At 38.4% G+C, this 23,418-nt stretch overlaps 1 protein-coding gene across 1 annotated transcript in view; it reads right to left on the reverse strand.

Moving 5' to 3' along the window:
- LOC306946941 (VPS10 domain-containing receptor SorCS1-like) overlaps window positions 1–23,418 on the reverse strand; it is a gene marked incomplete at both ends in the record, with an annotated part of 267,367 nt that overhangs the window by 61,856 nt on the left and 182,093 nt on the right. Inside the window, 3 exons of the mRNA XM_079536080.1 lie at window positions 4,583–4,672; window positions 7,273–7,391; window positions 15,263–15,327. Coding sequence (XP_079392206.1) covers window positions 4,583–4,672; window positions 7,273–7,391; window positions 15,263–15,327 — 274 coding nt within the window. The remainder of the gene's footprint in view (window positions 1–4,582; window positions 4,673–7,272; window positions 7,392–15,262; window positions 15,328–23,418) is intronic.

A 23,418-nucleotide genomic window follows, 5' to 3' on the forward strand; every position in this document is an offset into this window, starting at 1 on the left:
TTCAAAGCAGTAATTAACTGATGAGGTGTTAATTGAACATCCACTTTGGCAACAGAACGTTATACAGCAGCACTTTGCTTCCTCTACCAAAATTTTAATTAGTACTTGGTTTGAGGTGATTTTTTTTGTTTGCTTTATTTATTTATTTATTTTGTGTTTAAGCAATACTACTTGTGACTGTAGAATCACGGATGTTAATAACACTTTAAAATATGTTTTTTAAAGAAATTAAAAAATGAAGAAAAAAAAAACATCAGGAACATCTGCCTCTTGCCTTCTATCTCTCAGAAACCAAGTATGCTTGAGAACCGATGGGGGATCTAATTGGCAGCCAGTGTTGCTGCTGTTTATTACTACTAATGACTGTGCCATCTATGAGTCAAGGCCCTAGACCACTGTGATAAACTCCTCTCCAGCAATACAACAGAGAGACAACCCTAATTCCCACTAGATGTAAGGAGCAAAACTGTAGTTAGATCACACATGTTATGAGTGATGCTTTATTTTTCTTTATTTGCTCTGTGTTACAGTAGGCAGGAAGTAATGAAATGAGTGCATAATTACCAACAAACTAATAATCTCTTAAACCTGAACCTCTCTTTCAATGCCTGGAGAAATTATCCAGTGAAAAAAGCCACTGAGAGATAGTTATAATGAAATTCCAAGGCTCTATCTGCCCAGTACAGGAGGGCTGAGATCCTCATGCCTTACAAATCCACAGAGATAGGACAAGAAATGCAGATTTCTTAGCAGTAGGTGATTCCCTGAAGATTCAGCTCTATGCTTTGGGCAGTTATCCCTAAGTTATTTTGCATCCATGGATCTCAGCCAGTACTTTTGACGTATATGCAAAACTGGGACTCCATCAGAAAATACATTCTTTGGAAGTGGATGCTACTTCTTCCTCTGTTAATATAACAGTCTTTGACAATTTTCTTGCTGATTTGTAGGGGGGGGAAAAATAATTGCATATTGAGCCTTATGGTATAAATACGAAAAAATAATAGAGGGAAAAAATCTGATTTATAAATTTCAAAGTGGAGTCACTATAAAGTTAAGATTCAGAAAGGTTGACTCAGATCCAGATCTGCGCAGATGAATGTTCACCTGGTTTACCTGCTTCTTTGTACTGGAGAAAAATGTATCCCAGAAGATGAGCTAGGTTTGTAGAGGAACAGATTGGGTTAAAATCTGAGGCAACCAGAAATGCAATATAAGTTCCATTGGCTATGATTGATTGTGGTTGTGAACAGATATTCTCTCTGAGCTCCAGCTGTAATGGTAGAAGTAACTGCCACAGCTGTTTGTCAGAGGTTCCCGATTTCACATTATCATCCTAGTTGATCTTCCAGTAGAGCTACATGAGTAGATGATCACAATGTGCTTCAGGCAGTTTCAGATGGCACAGCTGCAGTTCCAAGCTCAAACTTTCAAATACGTGTTCACACAAGGACAGATCTCTCTACTTAAAGGTGAGAAGATATTCTAATGAACATCAGGGAAAATTAAAGGCAATTTCACATATGTTTAAGAAGCAAATGAGTTAATCCATTCAGTACATTCTTCCTGAGTTTTGATCAGAACATGCTATAATATCAGAGTCTAAGATCACGGGCTCAAGGAATTTAAGCCTAGACAAACAAAGACTGAGAAAGAAATGGTATAATATATATAGTGCATGTACAAAGGAAACAAGTGTTCCAACTGATTGCTTTTGTGGATCAGTCAACTACTTAACACGGCCTTGTCCAACAGACTCTGGTATAATGTAATGGCTTGATTGAAGGGATTCAGTACATAGGAATCCAACACGCCTTTGAACAACGTCAGGGATTTGTTAGTTTTCACATTGGTAAAAATAAAAAAGAAATCAGCATACTGATACAGTTTTATTATCTGTCCTTTCTGACTTTCCAAAGACAAAGTAAGAGCATGATTTTGTGCATGCATTTGATCCGTTACTCAAATGACTAAAGGCCAGGGCTCTTTGAATCACCAAACATGCTCCAGTTGTCCTTTTTTGCACTTGGCCAGGGAACTTTTCTTCCTGGCAATTTAATTAGCAGGAATGTGTATTGCCTGTTTTACCCCATCAATTATTTCATTTGTCAGCTGTTGTTAAGGTTTATATTTCATGACTTTCTTGTGGTTTGTGGTTTGGTACCACAAACACCTACCCCATCAGTATTTAGCCCAGCACGAGATTAAGGGACAAGCCTTTTTTAAAGAGAAATTGCTTGGCTCAATTCTCAATTCTCAATTATTCAGAGATGCCTGCCCAGTAGATTGGTCTAAAATTGAGTGAATTTGAGCACTGGTTCTACACATTCAAGGTGACTATCATGAGTGACAATACAGAGTCTATGACAGACACCAACCTCACTGCAGAAATTAACAGATTTCAGTAAATACCATACACAGGGTTTACACAACTTCATGTACAAGTTAGACATATGCCTGTACCGGAAAGAGTTTCAGGTTCATTCAGGCTTCTAATAGAATTGGTTACCAGAATATAAATTACAACAGCAAGAAAATTATAGATTTAATTTGTTATAGGCCATTGCTGCCTGAATAATGGTATCACCTGCCAAAACTGCCTGCCATCACATCCCTCCAGATTAGGAGTAACATACAGAGGCAAAAAGTTTGACATTTCTATCTTCAATTCCAGTAGCGACTTAGTACTGTTTACCATACTTGGCCCCACTTTCTTAGCTGAAGGAGATAAAAGAGAATTTAGGCATAAAAGAAGCTGTTTGTTTCAATGCCTTTGAATAATATAGTGCTTTGTGCATTTTTAATAAAAGCAGCTATCTTGCTTTGATACCGAACTACCAGACAACCACAGATCCACTGTAGCTCCCTCCAAGCCAAACAGGGCTTTTCAGTCTTTGAAGACATTCCCAGTTTCTGACAAAGCGTCTTATCTCCTTAAATATCTGCTTTTTTCCTTGGGTCAAATAGCATGAACATATTGCTCCTATTCCTACTCTCTGAGAACACATGGGAATGTAATCACAGTATTTTTTCTTGGTTCTCCAGACTTTTCATTGAGTTGGACAATGGAGAAATAAGTGTACTTGCTCAAAGCAAGCAGTCTCGCTACAGACAGTCTGAATCAACTGTAAATTATTTAGGTATTACAGTATCCATCCTAAAAATCCAATTCATTTGCTAAGGACTACTTGATATTACACCTGCTTAAACTCTACCTAAATTGACAGAGTAATTCTTTTCCACATGCACACAAAGTTTCAAACTGCCTTAGAGAAATCTTATCTTAGAGTAAGTTATCTTCAAATTCTGAAAATTTTGTGGCAGTCAGGATTTCAGGTCTCACAAAAAATCCAAAGTTTCTCTGGGACTGTAGAAAGAAGTATACTGGGTTTCAATCTACAAATCTATGTATCGTCTAAAAAAAAAAAAAAAAAAAAAAAGTATTTTTCTTTGGCTGAAACAATTTACTGAAGTCACATTTCATAGTCAGTTCTCCTGTGTCACAGCCAAAAAGAGATCATGACTTCCGATAGTGTCCCCAGAATCCTAAGATCTTGGGTTTTGAGGCCATTCAAGCAAAGCAGAACAGCAGAGTATACAAGGTATGGCACTGAAAACAATGTGTTTGAGCTGCTATCTGGTTATATGATGAAAGTTACCTGCTCAGTGCACTCTAAACAGGCCTGTTGGAGTGAGGAATCAAAGACAGCCAGCTGTGACAATAGCCAAATGATCTCCTTGAATATTTGCATTTACAAATAGTGATGTACTTTCAACTTCCAGGAACGAGCTGGCTGAGCACTTTCTTTTTTCTCTTTTTGCATTCCCAAAAATTAACCAGGGATTATCATTTTTCTTCAGATGCTAGATGTTACACATAGTTCACAAAGTCATTTTCTAACTTTGAACTTTGATTTCATTTAAGCCAGCCTATAATAAGAATGAAAAGAGTTTTTTAAACAGATATTTTTCTCTGTTAAGAAACTGTTAGGACTCCAGCTGCAAAAAAGGTGATTTTTCCAAAGTAGAGCCAACATTTTATAATAGTCTTTTTAAAGAAATCCAGCTTCAGAAGGCAGCAATAGCCTTTCAAGCTCCAGTGCTAATTCACCATTGTTCTTAATTAGGGAGGATATGGAGCAGACACACAAAGCCATCCCTTTTCTCGATTCCCATTAAAATCTGCTAATGAGGCAAAACAGAAAAAAAAAAAAAAAAAGAATCACACATCACGGGATTTTACATCCCTGCCCTGACCCCTAGAAAAGGAAAGAGAAAAGGAAGGGGAAAAGGAGGAAGGGGGGGGGGGGGGGGGGGGGGAAGGAATTCCTCCAAAATTCATTTGACTAACCATAAAGTAATTATAATTGACATAGGCTGTGGTAATCTGTCTGTATTTCATGCTGATGTTCTTGACAAGGCAACATAGTGAACTTGAGTCTTTCTTGCTTGCAAATTCTCTCTTAATCAATGATGCTTTCACTCACTGCGTATCATCTTTTTGTTACTTGTATTGTTTTCAATTATTTCTGAACAAATAGAAAATCTGTAGGTACATATGGGCATTCCAGCAACAACTTACCTTGGGCAAGGAGTACTTTGGCAGCTTTATCGGTGTAAATGCATTCCTCCTATAAGAAACATAATAATGTGGTCTTCCACCTGATGTCACCTACAAGAAAAGCAGCAAATTTACCTTCAGCATTATTTGAAATGTTTTTTAAATTAATGGTGAAAACATCAAGCAAAACCTCCTAAGGCAAACATCACAGTGTTCATGGCAGTGGTTAAAAGCAGCAGTCATGTTATGGGTACTGAATAACCACTGAGAGCGGCTGAAAAAGAGAGAGTAAGAGAAATGCCATTTTCTGCAAAGAGAAGCAAGGGCTAGAATTTCAGCTGAAAGTCTGGGGAAGGTGAAGCCTTGGCTTCACTTAGGCCATTATGTTCTCTGCTGATTCCTGCTCTTCTCTCAACACAAAACAACCTGTTCTGTGTTATTTGCACAGCTGCTACGTGAATTATTGGTTGGAGCAGCTGATTGGCAGACATGATGCTTGATTTCCATTTCTGTCTTCACATTTAAGTGCCTAAATAGCAAGACTTGGTTAAAGCAGCATGTGGTTTCATTTTCCACCACCTATTAATGAGGGGTTAAAAAAACAGCTGACGATGTTAGTTACTGAAGCATAATCAATGTTTGTAAAGTGCTTTGAAATCCACGGATGAACGATACTGAAGAACAAATATTCCAAGGGACTCTCCACGCAGAACTGTGCTTTAATTGCCTGCTACCTAGGCTTATCAAGCTGTTTTTTTTCATAGTGTTTTAAAGCACACTGCAGTAGTTTAAAATGGAAGACCCACAGAGGCTAAGATCATACCAGATTAAGTAAAAATAAGATCTACTTATTTTAAAGCTCTTCACCTTTTTTTTTTTTTTTTTTTTTTTTTAAGGAATTAATCAAAAGTTAGGGGAAGGAAGGCTAGAAGCATTGTTTATGAGCGAGTGTGTGCTTCTAAAAAAGACAGTGCTACAGAAAAATGAGCCCACTTTTCCTTATTCTCATGCTTTAGAAACAATTATTCTCATTGCAAATGGCTTGGTTGCCAAAAAGCCAGATGGAGATCAAGGTAGGGAAGGCTGGGGAGGGCTTTCAGGCATTCCTTTATTCTCCCAGCCTCTTCACTGTCTGGTGTGAGGTTATTCCTCCTCTGAAGAATAGTGTCTGCAGTACGTCAAAATCCAACATCAGTTGCAGCATTTCATTTAGCAGTTCTGTGCTTTATTCCTTATAGATACATCCCGTATATAACCACTTGAAGAATGCTATTTTACACTTACCAGCTAACTGTGAATTCACCAACAATTAGGATCAAAGAAGAGATTGTTTCCAAGAATTAAAATATTTTTATTTTGTATTTGTGTCAACCATTACTGACTGGCAAATACTATCTCTTCGACCTGTTAACGTTGGGCAAAGTCCAATAGAGCATTAGAGAGAAGGTTGTAAGTGATTGCCTGTCCTCATTCTCCTTCCTCTACCATGAAGTCAGCACTGAACTGACACAAAGAAATTTTACAGCTCTAGGAAAACTGCACAACAGTTTATAGACAGAAAGTTGAAAGCACCAAGGTACAAAGGCTGTCAGAATTCAGATGATTTCAAATGGCTTCAGATGGGACAAAAGAATTAACTTCTGTGTAGCGTGTAATAAAATCAGGTCAGTACAGAGAAGACATGAAAAGAGCAAACACCAAGAGTCAGTGACGAAGCAATGAATAATTTCAGATAGAAAGAGAAACTTCCCAGCTCCTGTTTCAGTCATGTCACATACACACACATACAGCCATTCGGAAATTAGAGAGCAAGTCTGAACAGTGATGCATGCCCCTGTTTTCCTTACCTCATAAACATTTTATTTACACCTCAGACACATAAAGGCACAAAAGCTATTCTGGAACGTATGTTCCAGATCTATTTGTGGATGATTTAGATGGCTGTTTATGACTGAGTTCATTAACTGAAGGTAATTAGCAATCGACTAATTCAATTTAAAATATCAATCCTTTCTCTTCCCTCCACCCCCAAGTATGACAGAATATTAACAGTCTGGAAAACCAGTTTAGTCCTAATGATTTCCAGTTCACCCCCACACTCTGTGCAATTGTTATTATTTTTTGTCCTTTTCCACTGTTATTAAATGGACCCTGGCAGCAGACTAATGAAATGTACAGCAGTTCAGATCTGTTCTCCAGCTCTCACCTGAAAAACAGCTTGGCTAAGTATGTCTCATCTTCAGCCTTTTTTGTATAATCACAACTGAAGCATAACAATAAAGCCTGATTACTCCTTCTGTGGTTCTTCCCCTGACTCCCTCCTTCTCTTTTCTGTTTCTCTCTTGTGCTTTAAAAAAGTTTGCTCTACTGCCCTTGCAATAGAAGATGACTGACATGTCACTTCAAGCTGGGAGGTGAGAACACTAATCCGAGTGTGCTGATGAGACTGCAGGAGAGGCATAGAGGATTACTCCAGTACCCACGGTGGATGCTACAGGCAGGAACTCTAAGACCTTCCACTGACAAGATACTAGAGGTAGAAAAAACTCTATTAGCATTGTAATGAGCTGCTACAATCCACCCAGTGCCCTTGCTATGGATCTAGTCTTGTCAGATTAGTTGGGGGTTAATACATACGCACATGTATGCAGAGGGAGGTAAGAGAAAATAACAATATAAAATAACAGAATAAATAAGAGGTTGCTCCATACCTGAACAAAGACATAGTCATCCTGGACGATCAGGGAGTTATGGTCAATGTAGCCTGGAAAAGGTTTGTTTTGTGAGGCTTCACTGCAGTTCTGCATCTTACAGGTGATGTACTGGGCATCTGAAATGAGAAGATAAAACCAAGACACGTGAAGTCGTAAGCACAGTTTCCTCCTAATGTTGAAAAACTACTTGTTAAGCTTGCATTTTTTTGCTTCCCAGTCACATACGACATAAAGCGATACCATCCATTCAACACAACATAACACTTTTCCCCTACGCCCTTAATAAATCCATCTTTCATTGCTCTCCTTTAAGCTCCTTCTTTCCCCACCTGGATCAGTTTCCCGTTATTTCTTTCATCACACCCTAAATAAGACATCAGAGCTAGATGATAATGGTGTGGCATTTTTACCATAGGGCACACCAGTTTCTCCAGTCACATCTAAGTTTATTTAGAAAACAGCCAAAGACCAGAGTATACACAAGTACAAGCACATTTGCAGAGGACACCTGCCCCATACTGTCCCACTGATTGAGAAGCCTTTTCCTGGCACAATTCTGTACTTCCTACAGCCCTTAAACTCTGCAGAGTAGAGCAAAACATCACCTGCTTCAGAGATTTTACCTATATCTTGGTTAACAATATAGGTAAATGCACTCTGGCAGACCAAGGCAATCATTCCACTCCATTCCACTCTCTTGAAATTGGAGGTCTGAACAGTTGTTTGTTTCATAGTAAATGGATTAAATGCAGCCCTAAAGCTATCTCATCCATGATTACTATTTGGGACTTCCTCATCTTCTCTTCTGGTGCACTGCAGAGTGCTCATCTCATAATCCATCACCTGAAGAAAAGGAATTTTAATTTCTTCATGGTGGTAATTTATCCCAGAATACAGAACCATATTCTCTGAATTCAATTTAGGCTCTTTCAGATCAATTAAGAAGTTGCACTTTCTTTAAGGACAGAACTGATTTACAGGAAGAAGGATTTTGGCATTTTAGCATTAGCATTGAAATGATAGAAACACTGCATGGCATTTAATCTTGGAACTACTTCTAATCTTTTTCCTTGTTGAAGCAGCACAGCCCCTTGTTTGATGTAATTACAGCCTTCTGATCAGAAAAGCAGCACTTTCAGTGGTAAAAGAAACGGGTGGATTTTTACTATCTCATATTTAATCTTGTTTTTTAATTAAAATCTATCATTTGACATTTTTTTCCTTGTTTCTAAGGGCTGTTGACTTCTGCTTAGAAATTTCTATTCTGAAATAGAAATGCAGGGTAACAAACCTTCAGGAAACTTTGATGAGGAATGATTTTACCCCATTTGCAGAGTTCTTGGAATATATAAAGTGCTGAGTGTTATTAGTCACTGCAGTTTATAACATTTTATGCTTTTGCAGCTCACTGCAAAACATTAATTAACATAGCCCAGACAGCATTATCGAAGTGCATTTCCCTTTGCTAGGACATGTTTTTTTCTACATTAGCCACGAGAGGGCAGGAAGACTCAGAAGTGTCAGTCTGCTCATTGCAGCAAGCCAGCAAAGTTCCCTCTTCAGAAGTGCTCGGTCCTCTCTCCCCCCACTGTGAGCAAGAAAGGGACTGATGGAGCTTACCCACCACCCTACAGTGCTGTGTGGTGCCTCTACCAGTCAGAAGACAGAACGGGCATCTCAGAACAGACTGAAACACAACCAATTCCCACTTCTCCTGTTAACTGAATCCATTTTATCACAAAGGACAGTCCTTCACAGCTACCCCACATTCTAAGATCAGACTTCTGTTTCCCACCTTGTCTCTACTTTTTGTAATCCACCACCATTGTTTTCTTCTACAGGCATGCTATCCCTCTCAAAACATTAAAAGCAGTGTCATCTTGCATCCCATGCCAATGAGTTACCTGTCCTGCGAGCACACGGAGGTAGCAAGATGTGTGCTGCTGGGAGAGGCCATCAAAGAAGATTAAAGAATCTCCTCTCCCAGAGATTTTAAAGAGCAGGACAGGCTGACATCTGTTAGAGGTGACTGAGGCTTTTTCAATCCTGTATTAATGGAAGAATTGGGACTGTGTCTATTTCTGCTGGGATCACCTGAGTCCGTGCAGCAGCAATTGTACCATTGATGAAGATTTACTAAGGCAATTCCTGTGAACTTTTACAGTGCAATTCTCCATGGCTTCAATTCTAAAATGCCAGTAATAACTACTAAAGGGCAGAGCTCTGAAATTGCTTAAACTAATCTCCCAAACAGCCAAACCATGAGATGTGCACACCAAGAATATCCCCCTCTGCTACGGGGAAGCAGAAAGAAAGGTGTCTTGCAGTGTTTGGATCCCTCATTTTTCCTAAGGGAATCTTTGTTGTGCTCACATTAACTCAAGGATTTTGTTTCGATGTCTGATTCTCATGGACATTTTATGTGATTCCATTGGCAGAGATTTGTAATTTAGCATTAATTAATGTCAATTAATGTATTCAGTTGCTAAGCTGTGGAATTAATTTCATTAGTTTTCCCGCACAGATGTTTTCCCTGCCATAGGTAATTAGGACATTATGCTTTTCATTTCCAGAACCCTCACCTCCAACAACAGCTGCTGTTTTTAATATACAACAACAGAGCCACACTGTGCCTGAAGAGAAGAATATAACAAGTCCTAGCTCTTATCCTCCCCCGACACTTTGATTTAGACAGTTGTAGACACCTAGAGTACGATTCCTCTCTCGAAATGGCAACTATTGCTAAAGAGGCTGCAAAAACACAGTACACAAGAATGGAGGAGATGTCTTGTAAGGGAAACCTCTGACAAAATTAATCTGCGTCAGTGGTGAAACATGCTAACATAAAGTAGGAACTGAGAGCCAGAGGGCCCCTGTGCCATGAGTTGTTTCAGTCTCTTCTGTTTAGCTCAAGCTCCATGCTACTATGTTCTCAAGGGAAGTATATTCCAGAAACACGTTCTTGGCTTAGCTGGTGGAGATGGAAGGTTGTTGGTGGCTACTGGAGGTTGGCAAGCCTCTACAAAAATACAAAGAGGAGTATCAAGTTCCTTCATGAAGCAGAGCAAGACTTTCTTCAGGACACTTTGTTCCAGAATGTTATTTTAGATGACAGCTCAAGACTTACTATTCTCTTCTATCCAATCTAAGCTTGTATGGATGTTTTTGGGAAACTCTGATCACAAGGATAGTCAGAGGAAGAACTCACTGTACTACAGCAAACACATTCCTCCTGCTTTTTATTTTCTTTTCTAATTAACTGACGAATACATGCTATTCTCTACAACCAAATCCACTAATGACCGCTCAGGAGTTTATGTGAAGAGCATCCACGCAATAAAGGACTCATTTGTCTTCCAGACTTACCATGGACTACACCTTATTCATTACTGAGTGACAAATATTATTGATAGTTTCTGCTTTTGAAGGATGACTGACATCCTTTAACTAATAAACTATAAGAACGTGGTAGTAACATATCTCACTGAAGACCCAGGCCTGTAACCTATCTTCAGTGGTGACTAATACAAGAAACCTTGAAAAGGTTATAAGAATTCGTCCACATGCTTTGCATTTAAGGCAAACCTTCAGCATCCACAACCTTCAGTGGGAACAAATACCACTATTTACCTGTTCTCTCATACTATAATGTTCCCACACCCTTTTGCGGACGAAACACACAGAATGACTGTCCTTTATCTATTCCCATCTGGTCTGAATGTTGATTTGTGAAACATTTATGATATGGGGATACATTCACAATTCTCCAGGTCTCAGCAACTGCAAAGCAATTATCAGTAATGAAGATGAAATGGTCCAGTCCAATTACTAACTGGCTCACAAATCTGATTTTGTCCTACTACTCCCTTTTCTTCCTTGCAAGTCAGAGTCAAGAGTCTTTCTTTGAATGGGTTAGTATATCTTTTGCCTTTTCTATCATGAGGATACAATTAGAGAAACAAACACATTTCATTCTCCAAGACAAATACTAATCATCAGCTGTGGTGGGAAAAATAAAATAAAATCATTACGCAGGTTTAGGGGACTGAGAATTAATTCACCACCTCAGCTATATTAGAAAAGGCCTGTCAAACTAGGTTGCCAATTTTTTTTCCCCACTACAGTCCTTATTTTACTCTTCCTTGCAATGTGCTGTGAAAACATAAATTGAAGTCCTAGCACGGTTTTGTGATTCAGATACCACTGGCAAGATGCTCAGTCACTGCTGATCAGCAAGCAGAGCATGCCAGCTGACCCCAGGTGAGGTCTTAGTTTTGCCTGTACTCACAGCAGTGCCTAAATTAGCTTTTATTAAGAAAAGCTGCTATGTACATGAGAAAAGCAAAGGAAATATAACTTTTGAAATATCAGAAACTCTCTAAATTTTTGCCAGAACATTAGGAACATATGCTATATATAAAATTAAAAACTTGATACTCATAATAATTCGAAATTCATCTACATAAGCAAATGTGAGTCTCATAAATTAACACTTGTTAATTTTCCATGGAAAACCTTAGACATCCTTTAAGCCAGCTTTGCCTTTCTCTGGAGGGAGCCAATGGGTACACAGTTAATCTCCAAATGCCCTGTAGAAATCCACCTTTCAAATTCTCACCAACAGTCTGGATTCCTTGATAGAGATCACCCAGAAAAAATTACATTCTCATATCAATTAGCCTGAATCAGGCCTTACTGAGATAACTCTCCCTAATTCAAAACAGATATAACCATGAATTAAGGATACTTCTGTGCTGTTCTTCAAAAACAAACAAGCAAAAGGAGAAATAAAAAGTGTAGAATCTGTATACCATTAAGACTGTACACCTCCTGAAAGCATTTAAATTGCATTTGAATAAATATGGATTTAACTTTCACCAGTTACTCTGGCTGCTGACTATGGCAGTGAATACAACAAAGAGAAGCTTATCATGTTGTTAAGAGCTGTGGGGGATTAAATGTCTTACTGGGGTGGTGGCCTGAAACAAGGGAAAAAAATCACAATTCCTGCTGACTTTGACAGCATGGTCTGATCCTGTTCCAAAATCAAAGCAGAACACCAGAGACACCCAAGCATACAAATGGAAATGTGAGATAAGGTTCATTGGAACTTCTTCCAACTGAAAAAAAAAAATCAGGTTTTCTTACTGTACTTTCAAGCCCAGCTTGACTAGAATCGAGCCTGAAGCCTTCAAAAAATTAACAGAATCATCCCTTCTTAACTCAGACATCTGAAGAGATAAAAAGTTATCTGGTGCATTCCAAGATTTATACAACAGGTTTAAAAACACAAATGGCAATGACTAGCCCTGCTAATCTGCCTCCATCAGTAAAACTAATCATACAGTCTGTACTCAGTTTGTTTAGTACCTACTTTGATGAGATAATGTGTTCAGGATGAGCCCACATTTTTCTGGATAGTGAGAAAGAAGAAAATAAAGGAGAACGGGAGTGCAGGTACAACACTGCTAGCCAGATCCTCATCAAGTATAAATCAACTTGCCACTAAAGTTACTCTGATTTATGCCCGCTAAGAGACTCCTTTTTTGGCTCTTGTAAACCTTTTACATTATGTATATAAAAACAATAAATAAAATGTACAGACAAGCTGTAATCAGAGAGCAGAGTTAGAGAGTTATTGATATTCTAGTAGGGAAAACCCAATGCTAAGGTTGCTGTTGATAGATGTTCTCAGACAACCCTCTAACAAGAAGATGGGCTAACACCATACTCTGCTGACATTTTCTCATCTACAGCTGTTGTTGTACCACTCAGCTTCTGCTGGAAAATGTGCCAGAACAAGCATAAGGCTGTTTTCCTATTTGAACTGGAGTAAACAGTTTTTTGTTCAGCCGTTATATCACTACTGATTTAGTACTGTAAGGCTCTAGTATACAAGAAAGGTGAATACATGAAATCTGTCATAGTAACTAGAGTAATTGACCATGTTCATACTCTCTCAGCCTGCTTCAAAGTCCTCTGACCTGCAATGCTAACAAATGTCTTCTGGCAAAAAATGCAGTGATATGTTCCAAGGTTACTGCTTCAAGCTGCCCACTGTAGTCCCCTGTCAGTGACCTGTGCTTTCTAGAAGAACTGACAAAACAGAGCATGCACTTACAGAATATCAAACATCTTATACTTCTGATGAGCTGGGAACCTCTTGACTCATGAGCAGAAATTTCAGCCCAATGGCTGATTTGCAAGGGAGGTCACCAACAGCTGAAGTTTGGAAGCCACAGCTAGATTTATATTAGTAGTTCTGTTGTTGACTAAATAGAGAAAATTTAAGTTGTCCTGCCTCCCAACTAAACCAAAATAAGTGCACTCGGATCAGTCACTTGAGCTTGGCTGATGAGCAATAACTTCAGTAACGTGCCTGACTCCTCATCACAGACAGTTTCATCTACCTATGTTTTAGTTTCCAGTTTAGTTTCCATTCTTAAGATCTATACTAACCGTACTAATTTGGTAAGCAGTCAAGGAATCTTTTGTGGAATTGTGCTATTGCTGTGCAAACTGTTCTTTACTGGAGGCTAAGAACTCGAATAACACTTTTCAAGGTATTTGCAGTGTGGCACCTTCTCTGCAAAGTGTGAGACAAACGTCCCTCCAAAGCATCACCGGGATATAGCTCCTTAAACACTGATTAGAGTGGTTTGTCTCAATGACCTCAAATTCCGACAGCCTTTGTAACAGCAATTTTTTTTCTGCTGAATAAGATGCTGTCCTATTAGAATGTTTCATTCTCATTTAACTTGTCATGAGAAACAGAAAGTTTCATGTCCCCAGCCTTGCCACTGTGTTCAGGTAAGTGAAGCTGAGAGGAGAAATAATAACAGAGAACACAAATGATAAAAAAAATAGAGATAATAAATTCTTTCACTTTTACTAATTTTGCATATCCCAAAATGGAAAGAACTTTAAAACTTTATGATTTCTATCATAACTGTTTCTTTTCAAAATTCATCTTCCAAAAAAATTCTCTTTCATGCTGAATTTCAATGAGTTAAAAAACTGATTACTTACAGTTACTTTTTCTGACAGTTTCTAAGTTTCCAATGAGAAACATACATTTTAAGTAACACCACTGAATTTGAGGGTACAGTTCAGGGGAGAATTTGATCCTCTTTTAAAGGAATTAACTGACTGCATCATTAACACTAACATATTGGAAATGGCACAAACCTGCTTGTTATGTTGTAATAAAGTTGCTACTACAGAGGAAACAATACGAAATGACAATGACAGGGTTCATGGCAGCCAGGCTTTTATTGTGATGCCTGAGGCAGTCCAGTGCTGTGGAAAAGAAATCCATGGAGAAAGGTCTGCAAAGGCAGGGGAGCTGAAAGAGAAAGCTTGAGGAAGCATGAGTGAGAGGAGGAAAGGACAGCTGGTGGCTTGAGGTGCCGGAGAGAATTCATAGCCAATTAGAAGAACAACCTGGCATTGCAGGTAAAGGTAGTTGCTGGAATGGAGAAAAGCACTTTGAGAGGCAAAGCAAAGAGGGAGAACAGCTGATGAAAGTGAAGGACAATGACAGGTAGTAACAGTGAATAATACATTTAGGTTGGTAAAAGGCTTCTAATGCAAGAGAAATGAGGTGTTTTCAAAGGTAGTACCTAAGGCAGAGTATCCCTGGTCAATTGAAATGGTTGCTATGTTCAAGGAGATACTACAATGATTACTGTGTGAAACAAGTAGATAGACTCTGTGACACTGGAATCTCTCTTTTATAAACAAAAATCACATAGGAAAAAAAAGAATTCTATTTCAATTACTTTTTATCACACATTCCTCCTTACTATATTCTCAGCTCTTTTCACAGGCTCTTAATCCCACCTTTTTACCCTGCTGGAAAGACTTCTCTTCTGACAGACATGCCTTAGACTAGTGAACCACTAAAAACTCAGATCTCCATCATGGTGTATTTACAAGCATTTAAGGGCAGTTCAGAATACCAGTCTTTGGAAGATGAAGTACTTACGACCATCCACTGTCTTTGCCTCCAGGTGCACAAGATCTGGCTCTCTAGTGGACACCATCATAGACCTGCAAGAGGCATATTGATTCAAACATGTTAAAACAAATACCTTGGGTGATGTCTGAGACATTCATTTCACATGATTCTGTTCAGCTGGATCCAAACTCTCACTCACAATTAAAAGCTGTTCATTTTTAAACAATTTTGGAGTTTCAGCTAAAATAAACTCTAGAATTTGAAAAACATTCAACTCTTCAGTGAATTGATACCATTACACTTATGAGTTCTTCATTTCTTGAGTTCTTTATTTCTTTATTTTCAATTCTATTCCCCATTTGGAGACTTGTTTCTCTTTGCATTGGCATCTGACCTTCTGATGCATCCTCTGGTTTGTTTGGTAGGTTATATTTCATCTCAGGGTGAGATACAGCATACTTGGATTGATGTGATAATAGTGTTTGCCAGCATACTAATTATAGCTGTTCCTTTATATTGGACATTTTACGCACACTTGCTTAATTGACACTCTTAATGATCAATATTCACACTCATTAATTAAGAAATTTTAAAAAAACTCATTTCATTCATAAAAAACACATTTTATCACTTCTGATCTAATAAAAACAGTGTTCCATTAAAAAAAGAAATGTTAGATTGGCTCATAAAGTGACTGTTTGTTCACTCTGAATTAACAAGAAACAACAAAGACATTGAGCACTGCAAATAAGGAGATTCTGAACTCAGGCTTTGCTTTCTTTATCAAGGTTCTTCTCGACCAGCACCACTGACCTTGACAACTTGCTGGTAGATGTACAAATTATATAGTCCAAATGGCCACTACTTTGATGCACAGCCAGAATTTTTGCATTACTGGCTGCAAGTATGTAACATTTCCATCATAAAGTACCCTCAGCAGCAACTCTGAAAATCAGTCTTGTATCTGGTCTTGTCCCTGTCAGCCAAGGGATCATCCTAGATGAAGGCTAAGGGTTCAACGGTCAGTTCCATGTTAGCTGCTTGACCCCCAAGCTAATAGATGCATGAGGGAAGAGAAATTCGTTTCCATTGATAGACAAATTAGGTGCTGCTCTGTTCAAAGCCTCATTATTTTTCAGGAAATCAAAAGTGAAATTCAAACAGTGATTTAAACCTTAATTCAGTTCCCACTGACTGCAATCAGAGGCAGCTCCAGCCCTTAATCATCATGCACATTAACCAATAACCATTATAAAAATGTTAACAATAACAAGAGTATTTGTGTCCTGATTAATCCGTAGCTTCACTGGCAAAACGTGTAACAATTCTTTAGCTAGAAAAGCTTTGGATTTTATTTTGTTCGGGTACTGGAAAGATTCAGAAAAGTCTCTGAGCCAGCAAGGATTTCACCTTGTTTTTATTTTCAAAAGCCCTTATGGCAAGGTCTTCTTCTCCTAAGCATTCAATCTATATTTAAAATCCCTACTTCTTGATGACTGACACAAGGTGGGTGGGAAAGGAGTACATTCCTAGGGTATTTCTCCTTTACCTGCCATCATCAGAGAATTAGGGTCAAAACGCTAGGACTGTTATTTACAAATTCAGTTCAGGATGGATAGATGCAGGTGAAAAACAGCCCTAAAAATGCATAAGGATTAAGCTTATAATTTGGCTTATCTCCTTTTTATCCTTGCTTATTTATTAGGCTTTAAGCACATCTGGAACTGGGCTATTCCAGAAAATACTGTTCAGCACTCCTCCTCCTGACCCAACAAAGCCCCAGTGGGGATTGAGCTCTTCAAAAAAGAAAGGATTGTATTTCATGGACTTGAATACTTTGTCTCTTTGGGGACGTGCAACAATGATATTCATTCAGCAAAGACCTTGTTGCCCTGATTAAACCCTGTGAGCCTACAGTCAGGTGCTTTAAGAGTTTCCTCCCCTTTTCTGACCCCAAGAAACACCTCTATTGCATTTTTTATTGTGAAGACAGCAAAAAAAGGAATAAGATATGTCACACTGACAGATGGAAAGTGATTGTCATTGCTGTTTCCACTTCTGAAATGAGCCATAATTTACATCAAACTCTTAAATGTCTTAACAGTAGAATATAAATACCTAAAACCACCAAGCCCAGAAAGTTAAAAGCGTTAGTGACCTGCATACTACTTCACCTCATGCTAGGACAGCCAGAATTATGATTGCAGAAGCTTCAGCTTCAGGCAGAATTAAGTCATCAATTATCCCAAGGATGGACAGGACAAGGATGGCTAAAATATGACTCATGATAAACATTATTTTTTACTCAAGGGCTTCAATTTTTAATTTTGATGTTGCCCAGCTCCCTACAAATCAGAAGTGGAATGAGAGACTAAGAAGAAAGCCATGGTCCAGGGAAGCTACGGCAGTTTCTTAAGTCAAACAAGACGTGAGGTGGAGATAAGAATTATATCAAGGTCTCCTTACCTGTTACCTGACAGAATACACACTCCATTGCTTTGATATAGCTGGCCTAATTTACTTGTGACAGCATAAGATCACACAGTCTGACCTATGCATGATAACATGGGCCTGACAATAATGATAACAAAGTATAATCAGTTGCAAAGGATAGGTGAATTACAAATACATATCTTCTCAAGTCAGTGTTAGCTGTACACAGTTGGCATCACATCTAGATTCTGCTGAGAGACTATTGCTCAGAAAACTGTAAATGTCACTTTTTCTCATATCATGCTGTCTTATTCCACGGTAGTTCTACGATATTTCCCTATATATCCCTTTATTCTACCTGAAAAATCACTTACTTCAAGTAATATGCACCGTACCCTGTTACACTGTACAGATCTCTGAGCTAGTCACACTCAAATGTTTTTGTAGGCAGTGAGGAAAAAGAGGCAGTTTTGCACAGTGGTTCATCTGAACTGTCTTACGAGTTCATTTCACAATAAGACAAACTATCTCTGAATGGATTGTTTCTTACTATTGAATATAACATGTCTGGATACCTACACTACAGACATCCACATGATCAAATAAGTGTCTCAGAAAAGATGGTGTGGCAGACCTGGAGAATGTTTATTAACTAAATTTTAAAAATCGAATTGGAGTAGCATGGGCTGTAAGTAAAGGGAACAGACAAAAGGGATCCTTGGTAGGAAGAACAATAGACTTCTAAAAGCCTGCGTATCATTAAGTAATGGTATTAAGCCCATGATATAGGTATGAAACACAATGAATAAACTTAATTTATTATAAGGAAATTCCAGCCCTGATTGATGACTGGATATGAAAATTCTTCTACCAAAAATCACATGATCAATAAATACAAACTTATACATGGAAAAAGAGAACTACACGCCCTAGATAACTCCAAAGCCTCAAAGTTGGAGTCTATAACTTGAGGTGAGTGCCCATTCTACTTCAGTATCTTTTGTCAGTACAACCAAATCAACACACATTTCACAAATTAAAGAAGGAAAAGTGCTGTGGATTTAACAGCCTACAAAACAAACACGCTGCAAAGGACGTGGATACAGGTGAGCAACACTCTACGAACAATCAGTTACTAATTTCCTTTCATATATTTCTCTGAAAATAAACAGCACAAACCTTGCCATGCCCTGTTCTGAGCATCTGCTTTTGTAGCTATGCTGGTAACACTTTGTTCTTCTTCAATTCTGTCCTTTTCTTTCAGTATCCATTCTCAGAGACCTATCAATCACACATACAGCCACAAACTTTTCTTCTCTTTTATTTATGCTTTCATTTCATGATAAAATAATGGCATGCCCCTTGCTCATTCCTTTAATCCTCCCCGAAACTTCAGAATACCAGGGATATGCTAGCAACACCTTCTGCTGAGCAGTATCTATTGTATTTTTCCAATTATCTTTTTTAGTGTTTTGTTGGTATAACTGTCTGGATGTTTTGGGGAGGGCAGAAAAAGAGGAAAAAAAAAGAGAAAAAGAGAGAAGATTTAAAAGCCAAAAGGAATGTAAGTTGCCCCATTGTCTTTACAAAAGATGCTCACATTATGCATCATGTAACGCTCCCCCAGTCCTATTACAAAGTTGCTTCCTAAAATTTTAATTCCCTTCATGCTTGCTAAGTAGCCATCTACTCTTGAGAGCTTCGCAGATCAATACCAGTGCTTGTAGCACTGAATGCAGATTCTACATCCAACCATGAGAAGCAGCACAAGGAGAAGACCCAGAATCATCTTCTGATTTAGAAAAAGACTGAAAATAAAAAAGCAGTCTGGCAGTGCACATGGCTAGCTGGCACATTTCTGTAGTGACTTAACTCTTGCCATCTCTCTGTCTGACTTCTCACTAAAATCTTAGTTCCAAGGCCTACCAGATCTCCAGAGTCACAGAAACTGCCTAGAGAGTTTGTGGTGTTTTCTCCCTGGAAGTCTTCGAAAGCCATCAGGACCTGGTCCTGGGCAAACTGCTCTGGGTGGCCATTCATTAGCAGAGAACTGGAACATAGGGATCCAGAGGTCCCTTCCAACCTAAACTATTCCATGATCCTAGGAAATACAATAAAGACCTTTTTATCCTGCATTTCTATTTCCTCTAGCTTTTTATTTACTTTTATTGGAAAAAGCAATTATTTACGTATATTAGGAAAAGATGAAACTTATAAGGCCATCAGACCACTCAGAACTGCAGAAGGGCATCACTGTGAGGATAGCAAAAATTTGCACATGGGGTATTTTTAATTTCAAATTACCAATTTTCACAAAAAAGAACTCAAAGCACTGGACTTCAGACTTTTAATCTCGTGGACTTGTGTGTACTGAAAAGTAGCTTCAGATGCATATGATATTGGATGCTCGAGTTCAGACAGAGCCACATCATATCTGAGACAATATGCACAATAAATTCAATGGAAAAATTTTCATATATAATTAATATGAAAAATGCCCACAGTAGCCAAGATCACTGGTAACTTAAGCTAAGCAATTCGAGACTTTTTTAGAGAAGCTGCAAAAAAGGAAGGAAAAAGGCCTAGAATGAAAGGCTAGAACAGAAATTCTATCACCTTTGCACAACCAGAACCACTCATAAAAGTGCAAATGTGGCTCATTCTTCTTATGGGGACTGAGATGTTATACAAATTTCTACCATCTCAGAAGAAATGAACAAGCACAGAATCAGGACTAATCAGGACTTTTTGACTATCCCTCACTATCTCTTGAAGAAAAAACAAAAAGTATGATTTGTTCATGCAGCAAAGGATGGTAGATAGCTGACAAATATCAGCATGACTCTACTAAAGCACATAGCATGGAAAACCCAGTTTAATCCCCCTGTCATTAAAAACACTTATTTGCCTATATACCTTCACTTCCCCTCTTGCCAACTTGTCCTGATCCCATTTCTGGCTGTTGGAGAACATGCTCTCAGAGATCTTTGTGCCAAAGTTGTCTTACGAACATAAATATTCTATCAAGCTTTATCCTGTCACAATAGAGCCATAAAGTTGCACTGTTCAGCACGTGATAATGGCTTTGTAATTCAATTATTGGTAGAATTTGCCTTCAGGGATTTGTCTTCCTTTAGCCTCAGCGCTTGTATGAATCCCTTATCATAAATCTTGCCAGTGCAAAACCAGCTCCCTCACTGCCTCTGGGACACATGCTGTCACTTCATGTTAAAAAATTTGACAGCTTATTCCAAATTGTTGAACGGCAGGTTTTTGTTTTTAAGGCCAGAGTGCAAACAGCAACATCAGATGATGTTTGTACAGTCCTTGGTAGCATCAATTTTACTAGTTCCACTGAAGCTCTAAATCTTAATTGCCATTCATAAAAATAGTAACATGGAGTCCTGAACAGAGAGCTTTCTGTCCAAAGATACTTGACAATCAACCTTTAAATAACCTTCCCTGCATGCAACTGATTTGCTCAAGATATATGGAAAAGTACGAGATGAGTAGAACAAGTCAGAAAAAGGGGTTTAGGAAAATTTTTGGCCTCAGCTTTGCAGATAAACTCCTCTGATTAGTCAAGAGCACAGAGACCTCGCTGATTTGACCAAGATCACAAAGTTGTTATGTGGCACAGATAAAAATAGTGCAGAATCCTTCAGGCTCCTTTTTCTTTGACTACAAAATTCACTCCATGAGGACTTTGCTGATACTCTGTTCCTTTTTCACTCAATGAAAAAAACTCCCCAGGGAGTTTAGCAAGGCAGTGAATTCTTGTGGTTTCTTTACTCCCTATTATGTGGAGTTTTACAGATTTTACTATTTCTCGAATATTACATAAAGAATGGTTTCTACCTTTCACATCTCTTAACCATTTTATTCTCCTGATTTGTTTTAGAAACAAAGTGCTAGACTCCAGACAGATGTAAATCAGCACGTTATTTCTTTACACTTGGCCAATAAATTCCCCCCAGTTATCATCTAATTAGATTTTCCCTTCTATACCTCTGCACTATTTTGCCATCATCATCCAATAAGATGAAATGCTCCAATTTGGGCAATTCAACTTGCAGTCATTGGGCCAAATCCATCCTATGGTTCTTGACTTCATCACCTTTTCTCTAGAGGGGATGGGAAATAATAGTGCAGTGAATAAAGCACAACCAGGTAGACACTTCCCAGTTGAGCCATTCTGATCAGGAAAACCAGATATCTGTTGCAGTTAACACTAAAATAATATTTTATTTTTTTGCTGGTACAGCCTAATAGGATCACAGCTTCCCACTCTGGAAGAGTTGGTCATGCTCTGGAGGAGGTCAGGAAGTCATTTACAGCAAGTGTCAAGTCAACTCTTCTTAGAGAATATGCTTCTCATTAACCATATAACAAAAAACAGCACTGAAATCCTCCTGAAATTGACCCAGACAAATCTGCAGCTACATTCACTACATAATTGTCTTACTCCCTTCACATGCTCTCCTTTATAGATGTCTCCAGAGCAACCAGCTTCTTAGTCCAGTGCTTGCTGAAAATTGACTTGTTTCAGAGTTATAAGCATTGCAGGCTTCTGTTATGAACTCCCCAAACCAGATTTGAAACAGGTATATTAATGCCTGTCAACATCTGTACATCTTCCGTAAGGGAAACATGAAGAACCAGGAAAAAGTTAAAAGCGTATGGAAACCTTCCCTCGTTTATGAAGTATCTTCAGATATATATATACATTTTTTTAAAAGATAAATTAGTTGAAATCAAATCACACCAACCTGTATATCAATCAGAATAGGCTGGTTCAATCCCAAATGCTTACTCAGATTGAGTATACCTCTTCTCCTCCACCCTCCCTACTTACAACTGAAGAACAAAACTCCAAAGTGAGGAGGGGGCAAACTCAGATAAATGGGTAATGTGTGATGAATTTTAGGATTACATTCAAGGTATTCTTTTACACCTATCTTTGGAGTTCCCACAATAAACAGTCAAGAATCCTTTTTCCCCCCCCTCACAAAATAGAACTATGCCAAACTAAGATTTTGAGACTGAGGAGCTATATTTTGCTCCAACTAATCCTGAATCGGGTCACAAGTTTTCTCAAGAGACTATTGGGATCAGAGGATCTGATTAGTATAGATTCAGAGGACCAGAGTTTTACCAGTACCCTGCTGCATGACTTCAGCTAATTTTCTCATTCTTGTCCAAAGAAGAAAAAGATGTATTTTGCATGTTAGTTTCTTAAGAACCAAGACTTATAATAAATCCGAAGATTCTAAATGAGCTTTTAACAGCAACAGAAAGAGGATGCTGCATGTCTTTTTCTTATTTCCTTGCTGATTCACATGGGTCTGGCAGAGCTGTACATATCTGCAAGACAGGAAAAAAATCCTGATTCCCTGGATAAATCTGAGAGATTTCAGCCTTCACTTGTAGCAAAAAGATAGAGCTCCATGAGGGTCAAAGCATCTGGGAACTATAAGCAGAGGTTTTCATTAAATCCTTTGAAATATCACTGGGGTCTTTGGTGAACATTGCAAACAGAGAATATGCTTTTTTCTTGCACCCTGGCTAGACAGGACATTACGCTGATCTTTCCAGTGAGAAAACTGTATATCTAGGGCAATGAATGGTGACCACGCGCTCTAACATGTTGTTCACCATCAGTAATGTTAATAGCAGCCCAAGGAAAGAGATGTTTGCAAATGCGTTCTTAATTCTTGTACTTGGCAGTATTGCTAACCTGCAGCCCACCT

Source organism: Tetrao urogallus (assembly GCF_951394365.1).
Source record: "Tetrao urogallus genome assembly, chromosome: 5".
NCBI lineage: Eukaryota > Metazoa > Chordata > Aves > Galliformes > Phasianidae > Tetrao > Tetrao urogallus.